Below are 22,449 nucleotides of genomic sequence, written 5' to 3' on the forward strand. Positions count from 1 at the left end.
GTATGAGTACTAAAGGGCTGGAAAGAGCTTCCCTGCTCCTCACTGCACCACCATCGCCCAGCACTGGGCTTGTAGAGAACTGACATTCAGGGAGCGCTGTGGGAAGGAAGGAGGCTTCAAGTGAGACTGGCAGGTAAAGAGGGGACGTGTGGGTTGGCAGGTTTACCTGGACGAAATAGTACTGCTGAGTTCTCTTAGAGACAGACACCTCGACACAGAAGCACTCCAGTCTTGAGAGTCTTAAAACACTATTTGCAAAACAGAACCCCACAGCCTTCTGGCCACCTGGACAGCTCTTGCTAACTCCTCCCATCATTTTGCAGCTCTTCCCAACCCTCAAGAAGCTGAGGTGTGTACAGGATGCTTTACCTTCTCTGGCCCTTTGCTGATGTTCCTGCCCCAGGTCTGTCTAGAACACACAAGATGCCCCGTCTTCACCTCAGATTTCTATTCTCAGATTTCTATTCATCCATTAGGTTGCAACAGAAATTTCAATTTTTCAAGGGGCTTTCCAGATCACCTCAATCTAAGTCCAATTCCTCCTGTTCTATTCTCTCAAGAGTACGTATACTCCACCTCCCTAAGCCTTATCACATTGCTAACTGTGTACACAGAGTATGGTATTTGTGGTGGCTTGTTCACCTGTCTATAACCTCCAGGCATAGGGGATCACCTATCTTCTGTGCAACACGTGTCCTCAGCACTCAGGATAGTGCCTGGCACATGCAGGGGCTCAGTACAGATCTACTGGTGGGGGGGTCATGGCCTTTCTCTAAAATGAGTGTGGTTTGACCTTGGCACTGATGTCTAAACTTCATTTAAGTGCAGTAAAGGTTGAAATATAAAATTTTAGTACAAAAAACACAAAAAATGAAAGTTATCTTTTCCTAGTAACATAAATTTATAGTGACACTACAGAGAGAACCCATGTGGGTTACAAAAAAGTCACCGATTTGAGCTCTGGTAATAATATTTAAATAGTTTAGAGAATAAGTGTTTATGTCTATTTTTATGAAATTTATTTCCAAATTAAAGTGGCAGTGTATACAAAGATAACAGAGCTTGTGATAATTTACAGAAATGTTTGCTACAACATGCACATTATGAAGTGTTTCAAACATATACATATTAAGTTTCATGCTGAATAAATAATCCCCCCAAAATTTTTATTTTTACATAAAAATATAATATTGCACTCTTAACAAGACCAGTTATTTTGCATATTTTATCTTTAGATAAATGATGAAATTCTGCCTTAAAAAAAGACTGAGTAGCAACCCTATTCTAATAGGGGACTAATTTAAAGTTCTCAGTAAAAAAATGAAAGCTAGACAATAGCTGCAATTTTTTTAAACAAAGCAAATCACTTCAACGTGAATAGGATAATCTCATCTCTGCACCTATAGGGACCTCAGACTTTAACACCTGGCCAGAGCAAACCATGGTCTAAATGCAGCCTGTTACACGTCCTTACGTGTGTATGTAGTTTAAGGTTAAAAGCAAACATGGCCATCTGCTTTCTCTCATATCTATCTTGACAGCAGAGATTTTGGAATTGTATTTTGTATAGTTTTTAAGCAGAATGTTTTAGAAAGTCTGGACGTTACAAAAGTAGTTCTGTAAACACCATATGAATTAAATTTCCATAACAAATGCGCAATTTATTCTTAGGCAGGGATACATATTTTTTATCCCATGGTAACATATTACTGAGCTTATTTTACAGGGTTTTCAAAGCCAAGAAAGCAGCACCCCAAGTAAAAATATAGCTGTAAAATCATAATAGACTATTCCAAGATTTTAGGAATTCTGTCTCTATGGTGTCTAAGTTTACTGTGGAGTACACTTAGATTTTACTATTGTTCCTAGAATTCTTAGGTTTCTAGAGGTTAGCAGAAACAGAATTAAATGGTTTCCTAAAAAAATTATTTTGCCTCCTGTTTAAAACAAAATAAGCTATCTCATTTTCTTTTATAATTCCGTTTTGGGGAACAAAGTTATTCCTGTGGATTAGGTTAAATGCTTTCTCCAGGCTGTATGTATTATTAACACCCGTGCAAACTTCTTGCATAGTGGTGGCTTTCTATTGCAAATTGGTTAAGTATTCAATGTTCTGTACATGACAGACATTAAAAGATTTTTCGTTGTGTTTAAACCTTAGTGATCAACTAAGGACATTCAATATCTAGTGTTACAGATTTTAAGTAAAATTTTCACAAAGAAGCAGAATGTGGCTGAAATCCAAGATACTTATATTCTTGTTTGTGGCTGTCAAAAACTTCTGGTTCTCCTTTGAGCTAAGAGGATAACTGGCAAAAACTTCCTAACAGTGCGATTCATTAGTAGTTTATTTTTAGTATTCAGATATTCCATAAAATGTTTGGTGTAGAAGCACCTACTGAATAATTTGCTTCACAAAGAAAGCAATTGTCAAGTCCTAAAAATTATCTTTTTTTCTTTTTTGGGGCATGTATGTATGTGGGGGGAGTATCTCATGGCAGAAAACTTTTAAAATATAATTTTAGAGTATTCCATATAAACAATTAACTAACCAATTTAAATTCTACTGGCTGTTTTGGAGTAATAGTAAAAGCGAAGATCTTCATCTTTTCTTTGGAATACCTTTGTGGGAAAAGAACTTTAAGAATATCAATTTACCATGCAAGATTTAAAACTTGTTGGTTAGTGCACACTGACATCAACTTCCAGGTTATCACTAAATTAGAACAGAACTTTCCTCTCAGGACCTGTGACTTTTTAGAATTTTGTGCAGATGAATAGACTTTATCATTATTTGGATGGTTTATTTATCATCCATTTCTTCAGGTTGAACCTCCTAAAACTGGAGAAGTCAACAAATCTAGCTTGGAGTTAAAGTGCTTTGGAGAACGTGAAGTTCTTTCACATTCATCCGGCTGCATAGCTGCTAAGGAAGGAATAGAACATCGGCTGTTTCAGGCGCTGCTGGTCCTTCCGACACCAGGCAATCACGGTCCCATCACTGTTTGCTGTGTACAGATGGTGGCCATCACAAGAAAACGTAAGGCTGTAAAGAAAAAAATCCCATTGGTACATTATAATTCTTTTTCTTTTTTTTGAGTTGGAGTCTCACTCCATTGCCCAGGCTGGAGTGCAGTGGCACATTCCTGGCCACCCCAGTGTTGACCTGCAGGGTTCAGGCGATCCTTCTGCCTCAGCCTTCCAAGGAGCCAGAATTACAGGCGTGTGCAATCATGCCTGGCTAACTTTTTGATTTATTGTAGAGATGAGGTCTCGCCAAGTTGCCCAGGCTGTTCTTGAACCCATGGGCTCAGGCAATCCCAAAGTGCTGGGATTACAGGCTTGAGGCACTGTGCCCGGCCACATTATCATTCTTAAAATTGTATTAGCATTGGTGATCACATAGAAGTTAGTGTTAAGAAGTTAAGATATCTTCAGTGGACCAGAGACAAACTAAATGACTGCCTACAATTCATTGATTTTGACTGTAATTCTAATCTAGCTGCTTTGCTGACAAGTTTGTGATGCTCATTCTAAACTAGGTGATATAGAATAAAATTAGGATCAAAGAGCTCGGTAACACTTTGTTTTTCTTTACATGTCTTCTTTTTCCTTCTTGTTTATGCTTTATTATTTAAACAACAAATACTTGGGTGTACAAATCTTTAAAAGATTTAACAGTACTATATTTTCTCCTTATAGAGATAAATAACTATTTTATGGATATAGTTTATTTCCCTGAAAGAGAAAAGAATAAAAAAAAAGTAACATTAATAATTAATTCAGGCTCCTTAAACTTTAAATTGCGTATACTGAAAATAAATGTATTTTAGTAAAGTAGAATCTGAATCACTTTATTTCTAATTGAGTATTTAACGTCAAATTTATTAACTAAGCAAAGGGTTGACTAAGCAAAGATGGTTGTTTATTCATCTTGTTAAGCACACTCCTGCAGCTATCAATCACCATCATGGTTTTTTTTAAATAAGGAAGGAAAAAATACAGTTTCTATTAATTCCAGAGGCTACCCTGAGCATGCTACCACTATGTCCTTCCATTAGTCTGAGTTACTGACTCAGATTTCCATGAGGCCAAGGAGTGCAAACTCTCCTGCTGCTAGGTAAAGGATAGCCTGCTGTGTGATAAATGGGTGGCTTTTCATGGAGGCCTCAACCACATATTTATTTAGGTCTGTGTGCTTTATTATCTCTCTAAGAAAAATACAATCACAAATTATATTATGGAGAATAAAGGGGGAAGATCTTACCTTACGATAGGCTTATTTGATTTGGGAAATGTAATTTCCCTCACAGGCTTTAGGTCCCACGTGCTCCATAACCTAGAGAGGAAAAAGTCATCATCTAATTATGCAAACTAAAATTACCCTCGCTAAAAAAACTTACATATTTGTTTATCTGATAAAAAATCATCTGGAAGGAAATATAACAATTAACAGTAGTTACCTCTGGGAAATTTGGAGGGGGTGGCCATGGGAATAAGAGAGTTTTTAACTCTGTATACTTCCATATTGTTAATCTTTTATAGTTAATGTAAAATTTCAAAACTGCACTAAAGCAATCTTATTATTATTTGGAAATAAAACAGGAATAACTGAAGACTCTATATCCAAAGGTGTTTTAAAATTTCTAAATACTGAGTATTAATATGCTTAGCTATTAAAAGCTATTTTCTGAAACCGCTGTGTCCTTGTGAATGAAAGCAAAAAAAGGATTCAAATTTGTCTTACCTTACGATTCCATTTTCCAATCCCCCGGCAATTACATTGATAGATATTCCCTCAGGTTGGTTGGAGAAAGCCACGGAACAAATGATCTCCCTGCAGTGAACATGTCCAACGAGGTCCCCGTTCACTGTCCAGAGTCTGAGGTCACTGCCTCCGCCAGCTAAAACACCAAACCATTCTGCAGGTTACCAGCACGTGGGTGTCTCAGAGGCCACCCATATCGGGCCCTAGAAGGACACCCCTGAGGGCCAAGCTCATTTCCTCAGTGATGAAATTTTAGGCAGCTGGGCTCGGTGGCCCAGCCTGTAATCCCTCGCTTGGGGAGGCTGAGGTGAGTGGACTGCCTGAGCCCGCGGGTTTGAGACTCGCCTGGGCAACTTTGCGAGACCTCATCTCTATAATAAATCAAAAAAATGAGCCGGGCGTGGTAGCGCACGCCTATAGTTCCAGCTACGTGGAAGGCTGAGGCGGAAGGATCGCCAGAGCCCAGCGGGTCAAGGCTGCGGTGGCCGGGAGCAGCCACTGTACTCCAGTCTGGGTGACAGAGTGAGACTCCAACTCAAAAAAAAAAAAAAGGAATTTTAGGCAACCCATGGCTGCTGGAGACCATATAAGGACATTAACTACTGAGTTGCAGACCTTTATATATTTATCTAGAGACAATGACCAGCGAAAAAATAAAAATGGAAAAGTAATCCACGATGCAGAACAACACAGAAAATTAATCATGAATCCTTATGTAATCGCAATATTTCAGCATGTGAACTACCAAGTCTGAATTGCATTTGAAAATATCTGGATAGCTAAACAATCTCCAAAAAAAGAAGAAAATATTCTAGGAAACCATCTACAAGAAGTGACTTATGTGACTTTTGCAAAGAAAAAAGTTAGAGTAGAAAATTACCTGAGTTAAAAACAAATTCATAAACAATGAAGAACACTTATTCTTCAGCACATCTAAGATGGAATCTTATGCATCAGTGTCTTATTAAACTCATCTTTTCAAAAGACCACAGAGTAACCAAATGTTTTTTAGTTTTCTGGGGGCTAGAGGAGGCAATCATTGCATGCATGCTTTATAAGCTGGGGCTGGTGGTGTGAGGCCTCATGATAAAGTGTCCTGCTCGCTCTGGGGAAATATTCTCACACTGATACAGGAAGCAGTTAGAGGGCACAATGAAGTTTGGATGGCATAGTCTCACTACAGTAAATTTTGTCTTTTCATTAGGACTAACATAAAAGTAGAGGGTTTACTTCTCTTCTTTATTAAGACTGAAGATATTTCATATTTTATAGCAAATAAACAAAAATTGAAAGTACTTTTTAATTTAATGATACGCTAAAGACCATCAAACATCACAGACCAAAATGCCCAGTGCATTGCGGATTATTCACAATAACCAAAAGTTGGAAGCAACCCAAATGTCCACCAACAGATGCATGGATAAACAAAATGTGGTGTGAACATACACGCACACCCCGGAATATTGTTCAACCATAAAAAGGAATGAAGTTCTGATGCACATGACAACATGCATGGACCCTGAAAATGTTATGCTAAGTGCAAGAAGCCAGACACCAAGGACAAGAGTGTATGATTTCACTTATGTAAAGGGTCTACAAGAGGCAAATTCATAAAAGGTGAAGTAGAATGAGGAACAGAGGCTGGGAGGTGGGGAAGAGGGACGGGGAGCTGTTGGTTAGAGAGTTTCTGTTTGGGGTGAGGGCAAAATTTTTGAAATAGGGTGCACAACACTGTCAATGTAATTAATGCCACTGAATGGATTACTCAAAATATGGCTGAAATGGCACATTTTATGGTATATGTATATGGTAAATGACCAGTGTTCTAAGACTTCCCATTATAGAACATTAGTTATGATATACATAATATAGCAATAAGATGCAGTGTGCTAAAGAAATATCATTACAGATGATAAATAATCTTTCCCATGAATAGGCTGCACGTCAACTTTTCTTTTGAATTTAATGTCTGCTAAAAGATTTTTTAAAAAAAATATCAGTAACCAAAATGAGTATTAGTGAGATTAGAAGGTTTATTAAAGTCACTGGATACATACAATATCTATGAAAGATATTGATGCAGGCATTGGTCACTATAACCCATAGCTACTACACAGCTTAATCCTTCAAAAATAAAATGTGGGCCTGTATTCTCTGAAGTTTGGTGTGGAACTTAGTAGTCAAAGAATTATCCTAGCAGCTCACTCAGCATCTTGGGCTACCACAAAACCAAAGACCACGCATTTGCCTAAGATTGTAAATATCAAAATTCAAGACTGTTACCCTATATATCAGATTGCACTCACGTATAATTTAATATATTAACTAAAAGTCAGAAACTTCAACATTCCTGAAAAACATCTTTATTCTTTCTATACATTGGCATGGAAGTAAAAATAAATTGGAGAACCACCCCACCCTGAATCTTGGAATATTTCATTAACTTCATAATGTCACTGGCAACAGAGAACAAGGATATGGATGTCTCACCTTAGTTCAAAGGCATATATTCTGATCCAAGGGTAGAATCGATAAAAAACCCCCAGAAATTATCTATTACATTTTCATGGTTTAATAAATTTCACATCTTACTATGAAAACCACATACTGTAATAAGAACTGAGGAATAATGTTCAGGAGGAATGAGCTTACCAATGTAATTTTTGAGAAGATGTTACATACACAGACACAACATATCCAAGAGGAATGGGTTCCAGGACCCCCGACGATACTAAAATCCACGATGCTTAAGTCCCGTAAGTAAAATGAGGTACTTAAAATCATCTTTAGATTAGTTATAATGCTTAATACCATGTGAATGCTATGTAAATAGTTCTGTATTCTTCAGTGAATAATGACAAGGATTAAAAAGTCTGTCTATACATGTCTAGTACAGACAAAACCACCCATTTTTCTTTCTAAATATTTTTCAGTCTGATTTCAGTTGAATCTGTGGAATCAGAACCCATGAATATGGAGGGCCAACTGTATATATGTACACATACAGATGAACCTATATTTATTCTAACATTACTTGGATCATATTCATTAGTCAAAATTTTTGGTAGGCTAAATCTGATAATTTTCTTCCCTTCTTGGTCTATAAGAAAATAGGAAGATGAACCCTAGTTTGGGTTATGACATAAGTTTGGCCACTCTTTTAAAAAGTAATTTAAAAAATTATGTTCTCTATAGACCAAGCGCTTTTATAACTTCTTTTATATATGTATCAAGAGGCCTTAAAAAATTTGAGAAGGTCTTTTTGATTAAATCGGAAAAGTTCTACCTATTACTCTATTGTACTGTGTGCTACCCAGGGACACCTGAATACCCTAGTAGTGAGTTGGTAATTGTAGCAAAAGTAATTTTGTTTTTAGTTCCCATATGACTAACTGATATAATATCACAGATATAAATCACTACTGGCAGCAGGAAAGTAATTAACTTTACAAAATCCAGCTCCCTCAGGAAAGTCCTAACTTTCAGATGTTGCCAAAACAAGAAAGCAGAAAACTCCCCATAAATAATTATTATATTACTCCCCCTAACATCCTTTTTGATATTATACATTAAAAGCTGCTAATATATAAATCAAGGAAGAACAATTCACAAAATCATCAATCATCTGCTCATACTTGTAATACCAAAGTCAACCCTTTAGGTAAGATCTTTTCCCTTAGTTATAATCATTAGGAAATAAAAGTGTTTTCATGATATTATTTTATGACTGAGGGCTAAGACTATCAAAAATACTTTCACATCTGAAATATTTAATCATGAAGACATTAATTTTCTTGAGTACAAGAATAAGTGAATGTTTTTGTAAAAACAACAACAACAACAAAACCCCAAGAGATATCTGTGGTATTAAAAAAAAAAAAAACCCAAAACAAAACTGGGTCTTTGTCTGTGGTTCCTAGGATAGAACTCCTAAAACCCTTGGAATTTACTGTCTTTTGTATGCCATAGAGATGACTCAGGGTGGTGGAGGGCTAGACAGTTTCAATTCCGGAGGCTGGCCACCAGAAGAAACAATCACATGATTAGAGGGGAATGGAACTTTCAGGCACTCCCACTCCCATGCCCACCTCCAGGGAGAGGAGCTGCAGATTGAGCTCGGTCAACAATGGCCAGTGATTTAATCCACCAGACCTATGTAATGAAACCTCCAAAAAAATCCCTAAATGACAAAATTGGGGCACTTCTGGGTTGGTGAACACATCCATGTGCCAGAGAGTGGTGCACCTCAATTCTACAACTCTGACTCCACAAAGACAGAAGCTCCTACCCTCGGGACCCTTCCAGACCTGGCCCCATGCGCCTCTTCGTCTGGTGTTCATTTCTGTCTTTTATAATAAACTACAGTTGTTAAGTATAGTGTTTCACTGAGTCTATGAGTCATTCTTATGAATTATTGAACCTGGCGGGGGAGGGAGCAAGTCATGGCAACCTCCAATTTGCTAACTCTAAGTCGTCTCAGAACTAACTGAATTGCATTCTTGGACACTCAGTTGGTGTCAGAGAATTGGAGAATTAGCTGGTGTTGGAAAGACATCATACATTTTGTGTTAGAAAAAATAAAACAATATAAAAGATGCAAGCAAAGGGTCGAGGATTATTCACTACAGATGTGTCAAAGATATTCTATACTAAATGGACAGAAAGCAAAACAGTTTTTCAATGGATTCTTTAATTTTAAGATCCTTAAAAACTGAGATGCAAGCCGGGCTCGGTGGCTCAGCCTGTAATCCCGCACCTTTGGGAGGCTGAGGTGAGTGGATTGCCTGAGCCCGCGGGTTCGAGACTCGCCTGGGCAGCGAGACCTCATCTCTACAATAAATAAAAAAAAATCAGCTGGGCATGGTAGCACACGCCTGTAATTCCGGCTACTCGTAAGGCTGAGGCAGAAGGATCGCCGGAGCCCAGCAGGTTGAGGCTGCAGTGGCCGGGAGCAGCCACTGCACTCCAGTCTGGGCGACAGAGTGAGACTCCAACTCAAAAGAAACAACAACAAAAAAACTGAGGTGCAAACAGAAAATTCATAAATTTTCCTATCATTCCTCCCTAATAGAAGCTTCGTTTTTAAAATATATATTCATGAAAAAGCAAAACAAAAAGAAAACCCAAAAAAAGACTTTTATCATGTGATGTTTTAAGACAAATTATAGCTCCATTTCTTATTCTATACTATTGTTCTCTCATAGAAACTAAATGACATATAGTCAAAGTTGGTCATCTGCTGATGCTTTTCACTTAGAGTGTTAAATAAAATTTATGGGAGGCCACTGTTTTAGGCTGAGTTCTCGCACTAGGCCCCAACACATCAGATCAAACCAAAATGGAGTTACTCCTGCTGGATGCCAGGTAAGCAAATTGAACTTGGAAATGGCCCAGTTTTCTAAAAAAAAAAACAGGAGAGTCACAGTAATCAATCATAAAGGGCCTAGCCAACTTAAGCCAGCATGACAAGGAAGTCCCCGTTGGTTTAATTTTAATAAAGAAAGTAATTTTGAAGCAACCAGTCCAAGTTTTGTCCCTTATTTCTCCTTCCTTCAGACTTTTCTGCCTAGAAAGCCCACCTCCTCTGCTCAGCTCAGTTCACCAGAGTACCTCTCTATCTCATGGATGGAATTCTGCCTGATTCATGAGTCATTAATAAAAGCCAATTCAATCTTTAAGCTCAATTTGTTGAAATTTTGTTCCTAACTGGAGGAAAGTAACAAAATTAGTAGTTAAAAGGTAGAAGCAAAAGAGAAAAGGAAAAACCCAAACCAAGAAAATTCAGATAATTATGTAACAATTTACTTCACTTACATGTGCTCAGATGCAATTTTACATATACCAGGACAAGAGATAAATTACGATAATACTAATTTATGCCTAAATTGATGCCTAAATTGATTAACTCAGTCTTTGACCTTATTGCATTTTAATACACATACACGCTATTACCAAAGTATTTAGGTCTGGGAAGGCCCTGAGAGAACATGAAGTCCAACAGTCCTACCTACGAGGTAAACCTGCTGGCTGAGTGTGCTATTAGAGCACAGGTCCTGTGCTTTGGACTGGGGCAAGCTCACCTGAATCACATACAGTAGCAATGTCACCTGAGGTTTCACTGGCAGAGACAGCTGTGACAGGGCTTTTGTGTCCCGCCAGACTTTGCACATAGCATAATCTGAAAGACAAAAGATATGTATTTGCATATAATCATATATAATTACATTCTCTTACTTTACAATTCCTTTTCTCATTCCATATATCTATTATTTGTAAGGCATACATGCTTTTCCATCTGATCTTTTGATTTCAATGAAATTACAAAGGTAACCTTATCACCTTTAAGCATGTGTTTCATGCTAAAGATTATCACAGAAGATATTATTTTAGTGTATCGATTTCAAACAGTACATACTGACATACTGAAAATATCTCTGTGTGGGTCAAAGACCTTCTTCTGTACCTGTTTAAGTCCCATATGATGCAAGTTCCGTCTCTGCTCACACTGATCAGAATACTGTATGGTTTGCAAACAAACAAACTGGTTATCTCTTCTGTGTGGCCGTAGAGATGTAGTTGAGTCTCCATTTCGATCTCTGATGGCTGAAATTTAAAAATTAGATAAAGTATGAGATTAAAACCACAACGAAAAGTATCCAAGTATAGTATCTCAAAAATAAAATAACCACAGTGACTCAAACATTCTTCTCAAAAATAATCATTTTCAATCCTAATCAGTTTAACCTTTTAAGAATAAAACTAATAAATTAAAAATTTTAAATTGCTCATAATTTTAACATGCTTCTCAATTTTGTCTGTTCTTGTCTAGTCTTTGTTTAAATACAACTGTATTTTTATAGTTGTAACATTTCCATATAAATAATTTCCTATTTTGTATTTTATATAATCTTCCATAAACATTTTCTAGTTTTGAAACTGTCTTCAAAGTAATTTTTAGTGGCGTTATAATATTTTACAGTTAATACATAATTTACTTGAGCATCTTCACTGATAGACACTTAAAATTGTTGCCAAGTTTTTCAAATTATGGTTAATGCCATATATTTTTCATGTATAAAAGTTTTTTTAGAGTAAATGCTTCTGTGGAAATAAAAAGTCTTGTTCCTCCTCTGAATTATTTCTTTAGAATAAATTTCTAGAATCCGACTATTTTTATATAGAAAGAACCAGCAGAGCAGGCAAGACTAGGCTCACATTCTTCCTTGAAACAACTGGCTCCAGCTGTGTAGCAAGTGCCAGCTAGGACATGTGACCTTCAGCTGACACAATCACAGCAACCAGATAAACTTTTAACAAGGGCAAGAGTCTGAGGCCTGGGCTTCTGGGTGCTCCCTTTAGAGGGCCCCATTCTGGCTCTTCTGACTGTGACCCTCCCCACAGCCAGGAGTCTGCAGGGCCACCATTATGCTCCCAGAACCCTTTGCAAACCGCGCTTTGAGGTATCTGGGACCAAGGAATTCCCTGCCTGAGCGCCACAGCATGCCATCTGCCCCCATTCTCAATCTTTGAAAATGTCCTAAGTTTTAAGTGGCAATCAAGGTTATTTTAAATACTTCTTTTATTATAACCAAGTTTAACTTTTTCATATGTTCATTTCCTTAACTGTAATTTTTTATGTGCCTAATTTTGTGTATTTTTCACTGTATTTAAAACAATTATTTGTAGATGGAATGCAAGGACCGTCCTTGTTTCTGCCAGGTGATGTGGATCAAGTTTGGGCTCCTCAGGTTAATATTTTCCTAAGGTTTTAGGCATTCTCTTACCAATCACTCTCATTCCCATTCAACTGTAAAAAAAAATGTCAGAAGGAACATAAGACAATAGATTTGGCTGGGCATGGTGGCTCATGCCTGTAATCCCAGCACTTTGGGAGGCCAAGGCAGGAGTATTGCTTGAGCCCAAGAGTGCGAGACCAGCCTAGGCCACATAGTGAAAACTTGTCTACACAAGAAGTAAAAAATAAAAATAAAAATAAAATAATCATTATATTAGCTGGGTAGCTCCAACTATGCAGGAGGCGGAGGCAGAATGAATGCCTGAACCCAGGAGGTCAAGGCTGTGGTGAGTCATGATCATGCCACTGCACTCCAGCCTGGGCAACGGAGTAAGACCCTGATTTAAAAAAAATTTTTTTTTTAAAGTACAGATTTATTGATTTGTTCTCCATGTTTTACTCTGTTACGTGAATAATAATTATGGGAGAAACACAACAGAGGACCCCTAAAGTAGTAGTTAATAATTTTACAATGTCTGCATTTTAAAATGATTGTAAGAGTTAGTGTTACTAGACAATTCACTGATGGGTTAGACAATAATTTCCAGTGGGTAAAGCAGGAAACTTGTGTTGGCCTCCTCCTTTCATTCTTGAAAGAGGCAGTAATACAACCTTGGTCAAGCTGCATATATACACATTCTACTACAACCAATTTTGAAAATAGATACAAAGGTGTTCATTTACATTCAGGTATTCGCATTATTCAATAAGTTAAAGAATGACCCAAGAGCAACTGTTTTAAAATCAGTTATCACTTTTAGAAGACATTCTTCTTTGACATTTACATGGCTTATAGGTAACAACCCATATAACAATCAACGTAAGCTGGGCTGGGTGGCTCAGTCTGTAATCCAGTGCTTTGGGAAGCTGAAGTGAGCGGATTGCCTGAGCCCACGGGTTCGAGACCCACCTGGGCAACTTGGCGAGACCTCATCTCTACAATAAATAAAAAAAAATTAGCCAGGTGTGGTAGCACGTGCCTGTAGTTCCAGCTACTTGGAGGGCTGAGGCGGAAGGATCGCCAGAGCCCAGCAGGTCGAGGCTGTGGTGGCCGGGAGGGGCCACTGCACTCCAGTCTGGACGACAGAGTGAGACTCCGACTCACAAAACAAACAAACAAACAAACAAACATATTTATCATTACCTAGAATGCATTTTAAAGACTTTTGGGTGATTCAACTGAAACTGACAGTGCTGAAAGTCAGATATGCTTTACTAGCTAAGGAAGGTATTTCATAAGATCCACTTGAAAGTATTCTCAAACAACAACACTCAGGAGGCCTGTCTTTTTGTCTGTGTTGAAGTCAACCCAAAGGAGGCATGAATACTTTTAAAACTGTTGCATCAGCAGGCTGGGAAAGTCACAGAATAGAAACAAGTGACCTCCTCAGGGCACAGGGTCACAACTACAACTTTAGAGTTGCCAGAATGGTGAGATTGTCCTTGGGGAAAAAGCAACACACCAATGTCTACAAAAAACCCAAGTATCTTCTCCTCAAAACAATGATAAAACCACACAGCTAAGCTGCATTTTTGGATACTGCTTAAGTAGTAACTGTTAATCTCATGACTGGGTTACCTAATATTTAGGAAGAAAAAAACCCTCTTACAAATGAGCTGGAAAACCTGCTTTCAGACAAATCAAATCCATAACCGAGGAAAGGTAAGCAACATAAGCCTTCACAAGTCTACCATGACTTCAAAACTAAAAGAAGCACTTATTTAAATTATAATAGCTATACCTTGATCTGCTATATTTAAAGCTATGCTGTACACAATTACTTATATACCGATAACTTAACCTGTCTTTTTTTAAACCTGTGCTGCATACTGTTAGTGTACAACAGTAAATGCAGAAGTAAGGGAAATTAAGAACAAGGATGTTCAAAGTGTTGGAGAAAGCAAGAGGAAATAAAAAGCAAACGATGAAGCCAGTTTTTAACAAGGTATCTGTCATGGTGCAAAATGATTCAAGTACACAAGCAGACAACTGCCCTAGCAGCAGGGTTTAGAATAGATTTGTAGGACAAAGGAAACAGAAGGGTGAGCTCTGAAGATTAAAGGCAATGGCAGCTGTGAATATTATAGATGTTATAAAATTAACATCCACTTTAAGCCCATGGGAATAAAATGCAGAAAGGAGACATTTGAAAGTTAAGACACATCTCTGCCTGCCTTCCTCAGCATTCTTTTCATCATGGCACAGAAGAACCTCACCATTGGCCTCAAGCTACTCTTCCTGCTCTGCTTTTGTCCTTCTTCCCCATGTGTTATACCCTAAACTACACATGAAACTATTTGCCATCTCCCAAATTCCACATTTTTGATTTCCAGGCTGTTGTGTAAGCTGTTTCTCTGCCTAAGCGTTCTTTCCTCTTTCTTCCACTTAGTAAAATGACCCTTTATGATTCAGCTCAAGTGTAGCCCTTCAGGCTCCCTGCCATTTGGTTGCCCCTCTCCTGTGCTCCTCTAGCCTGCGTGTGAGGCTTTGTTCAAGCTCAAGTCCACTGTCCCGCCTCCTTATCCTGCTCTTCTCTGTACCCAGTCTGGCTCACTGAGGTGGCCGTCTCACTGGCATCCTGGTTCCCAGTCTCATGCTCTGAGGAGTGTTTCTCCTTGCAGGTTCTACAGTGGTTTTCTTAAAATGCGAAATTACTCCTGCTTAAACCATTTTAATGGCTCCTAAGACTAACTGAAACAGTATGATGTTCACATTTATACCCCTAGGGAACATGGTAAAAAAATCTTAACAAGTTCAAAAGGAATAAGCTTGGATAGAAAACCAAGAACCTGGGAGTCACCTTATGCTAGGAATATAGCCTATTTTTGTCTGTTTAAAGTCAATTCAACTAGCTAATCTCCTGCCCCAGCACCAAAACATATACACACACACACACACACACACAATTCTAGATTAGAATGTTGATTACTAAGTTATGATTTAACTCCAAAATCCTAGTTGTTCAATGAATAGCCGAAAATAAAATAAAATTTCTTCCATTAAGTAGTAGATATCAAGACTTAGACTTTGCTGTCATTTAGTTTACATGGAGAGAATGGGAATGTTGGACATTAGGGTTTCTAAGCTTTCCAATTTGATAGAATCTTGAGGTATACTTCTAAGCATTCAGGTTGATACTAAGAATATAGGTAAGCATCAAAATTTCATTGAAAAGATCATAACTCAAAATACTGTCTCTGAAACCCAAAATAGGATGATTATAACTATTTTCAAACATTTTCACGATCCCAAGAAACCCTCAAGAGTTGGATATGCGGTCTTTCATATTTTAAGAGCCAATGTGGGGAAAGATTAAGGTACAAATATCTTATAAACTAATCTGATGTAAAATAACTACACTTCACAAAGGTTTTCTTCCCCTCATGGACAAAATTCCAAACTACCCACGCTGAGAGCCCAGGACCTACCGTACTAGTCGTAAATCTGTTTGTATAGGCTGTGATGACGCCACATTTGCTCCCAGTAAACAGCTGGCAACTGTCAGGCACCCAAGCACAACTAGTCACCTTTGAAAAAGGACAAATAAAGGATTTTCATGTTTTAAAACACAACAAATGCCTCTACTTTTCTGATAACTGTTTTTAAAAGCATAAGATCTCCAAGTTAGAAAGGTGTCAGACCCAATAATACAGTATTCCACAATTTAGGCCAAATTTCTAAAAGTTGTTTCCAAATTAAAAAATATTATAATACATAGTTTATATTTTTACATTTATATATAAACCCATTTGATCCTCAGAAATTTAACAAAATGATCCGGGGTTGATTAGATCCAAGGTTGGGTACCAGTATGTGTATTTCACACATTTACCAGCTTTCTACTTTTACTTTTCTCTTTTTATGTCTTTGCTGGGAAAACAGCAGACACGTAAATAAATAAAGGTATTGCTCCTAATGGTTTTAAGGATCATTAAGTAGGAGAAGAAGGAAGACAGATGTGAACTGAAACACCGGCAGCACTCTTTTGGTACAAAAGCCTTGGGTTCCAATCACGGAGGCACCATTCAGGTTCGAGTCCGTTTTCCGTGTGGCCCGACTGGCCTTTTCGTCAACACGAGCTGATGCCGCTTCCGGAGCACCACGGCCCCAGCGGCACGTCCCAGCCGCCCTGCTCCCCTTGCTCCTTCTCCTTCGGGCGCCTTTACCCCTCCCACACTTCACTTCCCTAAGACTGGAGGTCAGCCATCGGTTGCTGCTTCTTCCCTCCTCTGTGCCTCAAAACGCCTCCCAGGCTTCTAATTCAGAGGAGGAGGTGCTTCTGCCTTCAAAGCGGCCCTGCACCATCCCCAGTGTTCCTCAGCTTTCTCTTCCGGCTTCAGACTTTCTTTTGCTGGTTTCTTCCCTCTTCCCCTGGACTACAAGTGTGTTCAAGTATCTGCTAACTTTGAAAAGGACTTTTTTGATACTGACTCTTCTTAACTCTCAATATACCATCAAGGTCGATTGGATCCAATTTTATTTTTTCAGTTTCTTTCTTAAGTAGTTCTAACTCTTTGTAAGGATTGACACTTCACAACGTTCATTTCAACTTTTAAAGGTCTTGCAAAGAACAAAGAGTAAATGTACTTTTAAAAATATATATTCATTTTGTCTTGCAATTACCATATGGATCCACTGAACCTGGTTTTTTTTTTTTTTTGAGTTGGAGTCTCACTCCTTTGCTCAGGTTGGAATGCAGTGGCATATTCCAGTGTTGACCTGCTGGGTTCTGGCGATCCTTCCACCTCAGCCTTCCACGTAGCCAGAACTACAGGTGCATGCTACCATGCCCAGCTAATTTTTGATTTATTGTAGAGATGTCTTACCAAGTTGCCTGGGCTGGTCGTAAACCCATGGGCTCAGGCAATCCACTCACCATGGCCTCCCAAAGTGCTAGAATTATAGGCTGAGCCACTGAGCTCAGCCCACTAAATTTTTTATAAATCTAAGTTACATTATAAGATTTTAATAAGCTTATTTTTCCTATATCTTGAAACATTTTGCGGCTTCATCATTCTAGAAATTATTTCATCATTACTTGTCAATTATTCCTAACTATGCCAAAAAAACAAACAACTAAGAAAATGGAAGAATGACAGAATCTCCCAAGAGGATAATATAATATGTGAAATAAATTGTCTCCTTTGGCTTTCTTATTTCATTGTTCAAAGTATGATGTCTTCTTTCAAGTAAGTGAAAAAGAAAACTAGATTCACCATTTTTGTCATCTGTTTTAGCTTTCATTGAACACAGCTGATAATTCAGAATTTTTCATTTTCTATCAGTAATAACAAAGAGAAAAAACCTGACAAAGCAAGACCTTTCACAATTATGAGACTAATCAGTAAATGAAGGCAAAGAACCATCAGGCCTCTGGACTCTGATGATGATGATGAAATTGATCACACAAGTGAAACCTAAGACTATGAGTCTTCATATAATAACCTAGCTGAATTTTCTTAAATTAAAGAATTAATGAGTGAAGAAAAATATATCCTTAGAAATATATATAAGGATGAAAACGAAATATGGTATTCTCATCCAGGCAGTCATTTGTTTGGGAAGTACTTTATCACACAGTATTTTGCTATAAAATTCTGAACCATCTTGCATCTTGTTTTGCTAAAAGGTCTTATGAGAATAGTCTTTCATCTTTATTTTATCTATTATGATACAAATAGCTTTGCAATGATTAAATTCTTATGAATTTATGATGAACTATTATTCAGTTGTTGAAAGGAGAAATCCAGTCATTTGTGATAACACAGATGAACCTGGAGGATACTTTAGTAAGTGAAATAAGCCAGGCACAGAAAGACAAATAGTGCATGATCCTACTCATACGTGGAATCTGAAAAGTCAAACTACAGAAGTCGAGAGTATAGCAGTTGCCAGGAGCTGGGGTTGGTGGTGGTGTGTATGGAATGGGGAGATGCTGGTCAAAGAGTACAAAAGTTTCAGTTATGCAGAACAATTGGGTTCTGGAGAGCTGATGTATGGCATGGTGACTACTGTTAATGTTGTGTTGTATTCTTGAAATTTGCTAAGGGAGTAGATCTTAAATGTTCTCACCACACACACAAAATGTTAACTATGTGAGGTGACGGACATGTCAATTAGTCTGACTGTGACAATCATTTCAAAATGTATACATAACGTGAAAACATCACATTGCATACCTTAAATATGTACAGTCTATATTTGTCAATTATACCCCAATAGGCTGGAAAGAAAATGAGAACTTTAAACAACGTTTTCCAAGTTTGGGATCTGCTAAATTCATAGTCAATTTGCTTGGCAAGAACAACTTGATCAAACGCTTGTCTTGGAACTGGAGAAAATGTATTAGTGAATTGGAAAGCCTCCCTACACATCATATGTCCTCTCGTCATATTACATTCATCTAATAAGTTTAATTCGTAGTAGCCAACTCTTAAACAGACAGAAGGAAAGCTATTTTGTTTGAGGCCAGGCTCGGGTGTCTCGTGCCTGTAATCACAGTGCTTTCGGAGGTTGAAATAGTAGGTTCCCTTGAGGGCAGGAGTTCAAGACCAGCCTGGGCAACATAGCGAGATCCCTGTCACTACAAAAAATAAAGACATTAGCTGGGCATGGTGGTACACACCTGTAGTCCCAGCTACTTGGGAAGCTGCGGCGGGAGGATCGCTTCAGTCCAGCAGTTTGAGGCTGCGTGAGCTATGATCAGGCCACTGCATTTCAGCTTGGGTGACAGAGCATGACCCTGTCTTTTTCTTTGGAGTTGGAGTCTCACTTCATCACCCAGGCTGGAGTGCAGTGGCATGCTCACGGCCCAGCGTCGACCTGCTGGGCTCCAGTGATCCTTCCGCCTCAGCCTTCCAAGTAACCGGAACTACAGGTGCGTGCTACCATGCCCAGCTAATTTTTGATTTACTGTAGAGACGAGGTCTTTCCAAGTTGCCAGGGTTGGTCTCAAACCCACCTCAGGCAATTCACTCTCCTTGGCCTCCCAAAGTGCTGGGATTACAGGTTGAGCCACTGAGCCTGAGCCTGTCTTAAAAAAAAAAGATTTTGTAGAAAGCTTATGATAATAATGTATCTGTAACATTGCTTTGTCATTCAATTAATGCTAATGAGGATTTTATGTGTTTTTCTTCATTTTTCATTGGAAAGTCATGATGTACGCAAATCCAGATTATTGACGACAGCAGTGAGCTACATCTGCTCACAAAATCTATTTGTGTTAGTGTATTTTGACAAGTATAATTTATTGTATATCTGACTCCCAGTCTACATATTTCTCTTTTTTTCCAATTTATAGTAATCCCAAAAAGGATGCAGTAAGAAACAAATTGATTCTACAATACATTTTTATATTTTGTAGACTCATTTCCAATTTAGTTTTACTTCCAGCTTTGCCATGATTTATGGTTACATTTTGTTTGTGTTCGAATATATATTTCTATCTGCATAAAAATACACTGATTAATGTAGGTTGATATGTATCAAAACTAAAAAAAATTATTATTAAAATTTCTAATAAGGTTGTTTTTCATTGTTCCGTTATTCTTGCTTCTGTCAGTTTCTTGGTAAGCCAGATAACAAATGGTAATGATCTTTTTGTCAAGGATATTGAAGGTTATGCAAATAAGTCATTGCTTCCCTTGCTTTCACTGCTAAAAACTCCCCCAAACTAGCTTACTCCATTTTTTAAAAAGCTCAGGGAATAGGATACATTTTAGGCCAGATGAAAAGGCAGCAGGTGTTACTCAGGTATTGGAAATCAAAGGATGGTAAGAGAAATTCTCATGAAAAGGTAGTTAAAACAAGGAGGCTACGCATACAGTTGAGAGTCTATAATAGTTGTGGCAGCAATACTGTATATGTCTATGGTGCTTTATAGTTTCTTTCACAAACACTGGAAACATTTGTACAACAGCTTTCTGAGAGAGAAGTATGATTACTATAATCCCAGTTTTAAAGAGGAGGAAAGAAACTCAAGTTTGGAAAGGCTAAGTCACTCACCAGAGGCTACAGTTAGTAGATAAAGCTGGGACACTGACACAGATCACAGGGTTTAGGCCCAATGTTCTTTCTACATTATGATGCCTGAATACCCAGTTCACTTAGAAGAAATCAGGTATAAAAGATGGTACTAGCGTTATAGAAAATGACCTGTAGTGACAAAGGTGAGTGAACACCGAGAAGAAAGCAACACTGGCTTTGCTCAAACACCATGCCCTTCGCTGATGCAAACCAGGAGATTATGACAATAGTCTCTCAACAAGAAAATGGGTGGAAAACAAATTTTAGGGACACAAATAAATAGCCAATAGCTAGGAAGCCTGTAAGCACTGTAAACATCAGCTTCTTGACTGTATTCACTGCAGAATATTAAAAACTAGCTGCTATCAGTCTGACTCTCTTTAAAGCACTGTACATAACTATTATAAAGACCCCACAAAAAAGTTTACCTGGTGCTGCTGTGAACTTTGAATAAAATTTATTGGAGGCTCACTCTGCTTACTCTTCAGTCTTAAGATGTTATCAGCATATCCCCAGCTCAGGATGGCTGACCACTGAATGTCAGTACTGTTCATGCTTCTCACACCTCAAGGAGAGGAAGAGATTAAAAGCATCATATTGTCACTGCTCAATTGTTACATGACAGATAAAAAATGACAGATTAAAGGTTGAAGTTTACATAGCAGAACATATCATTTGGCTCAAAATCATCTTTAAATCCCTAAGATGGAACACTTTGTTAGTGTTATTGTTCTAATGCTAATAGAATCCTAAGGGGGGGGGAGATTATATTATTTTTCACCTGTGTTGTTTTGGTTGGGATTTATGTGATTTAGAACTAAAATTTCTGTTAATAATTTTTTTTAAAAAGACAATGATAGTCAAGCTTACTCTATTCATGTTCCGAGATACCTCTTAAAAAAAAAAAAAATGAACTAGATACTGTTTAAGTAACTTTCTAGATACCTGTATGGACAACTAGAAATATTAGAAAGAGAAGACTGCTAGAGTAGAAGCAACACCTACCCTGAGAAGGGATAATTTAATCCTGTCAACTGCAGGACTGTGCATGGTAGACCTTCATTGAAGGAGGCTCTGTTCTTCTCTCTCTCTCTTATGACATAGGATTATGTCCTTTTGGCATAAAGATTTGGACCTTTTGACATCCTTTCCCAGTACTATTCATAATCTATGCTTTTGTTGGTATGCTGAACATAGCTAAATGCAGCACAAATGCAGTTAATGGTACTGCTGAAACTTGCAATGTTTTAAGTTCCTAAAGGAGAGAGAATGTGCTCCATTTATTCCAGTACCTAGCAGAATACTGAACATATAGATGAGTATAACAAATATTTATTGAATGAATCAATAGCACACTGAAAATGTAATTTGCAGATTTCTTTTTCTTTTGTTAAGTAAAATACCAAATGCTGACAACATCTTGCAACAAAGGAATTGGGATATACTCACTCAATATAAGGTAGTCTTCAGACCTCTCAAAATCTACCATAATGCCTGGCATGCAGCAAGTACTCAATAAACCAAGTTTCTCATTCTAGTAATACAAGATGCACCATCTTTTTTTTTTTTTTAATTTCAGAAAAAGAAACTTCTCCTTTATCTATTTAAAACAGTGAATCTTAAACAGAAGTTTGCAGAAAAATTGATTTCAGCATGAGCAGGTTTGGACTCAAGCCCCAGAGATTCTGATGCAGTGTGTCTCAAGTGGGACCCAAGCAAGTATATTTTGGAAAAAAGCATCTTGGGCAATTTTGAGGCACAGTTTATTCTCAAGTAGTTGGTCTGTATTGGGTTTAAGATCATTAAAACCATCTCAGTGTGGCTGCTACATTGTATTATGCAAGTACAACAAAGCAAAAC

General features: G+C 37.8%; 1 protein-coding gene across 1 annotated transcript in view; it reads right to left on the reverse strand.

Annotated features, from left to right (window-relative positions):
• Positions 1-1,002: 1,002 nt before the first annotated feature.
• The window catches only part of LYST (lysosomal trafficking regulator), a 204,510-nt gene continuing 183,063 nt past the window's right edge, over positions 1,003-22,449 (reverse strand). The window contains exons 47-53 of the mRNA XM_008053632.2: positions 21,018-21,154; positions 15,993-16,091; positions 11,232-11,371; positions 10,849-10,946; positions 4,748-4,904; positions 4,268-4,339; positions 1,003-3,046 (exon numbers count right to left, since the gene is read on the reverse strand). Coding sequence (XP_008051823.1) covers positions 2,908-3,046; positions 4,268-4,339; positions 4,748-4,904; positions 10,849-10,946; positions 11,232-11,371; positions 15,993-16,091; positions 21,018-21,154 — 842 coding nt within the window. The 3' untranslated portion in view covers positions 1,003-2,907. The remainder of the gene's footprint in view (positions 3,047-4,267; positions 4,340-4,747; positions 4,905-10,848; positions 10,947-11,231; positions 11,372-15,992; positions 16,092-21,017; positions 21,155-22,449) is intronic.

Source organism: Carlito syrichta, unplaced genomic scaffold (genome assembly GCF_000164805.1).
Source record: "Carlito syrichta isolate Samal-C Ts95f unplaced genomic scaffold, Tarsius_syrichta-2.0.1 Scaffold288337, whole genome shotgun sequence".
Taxonomy (NCBI): Eukaryota; Metazoa; Chordata; class Mammalia; order Primates; family Tarsiidae; genus Carlito; species Carlito syrichta.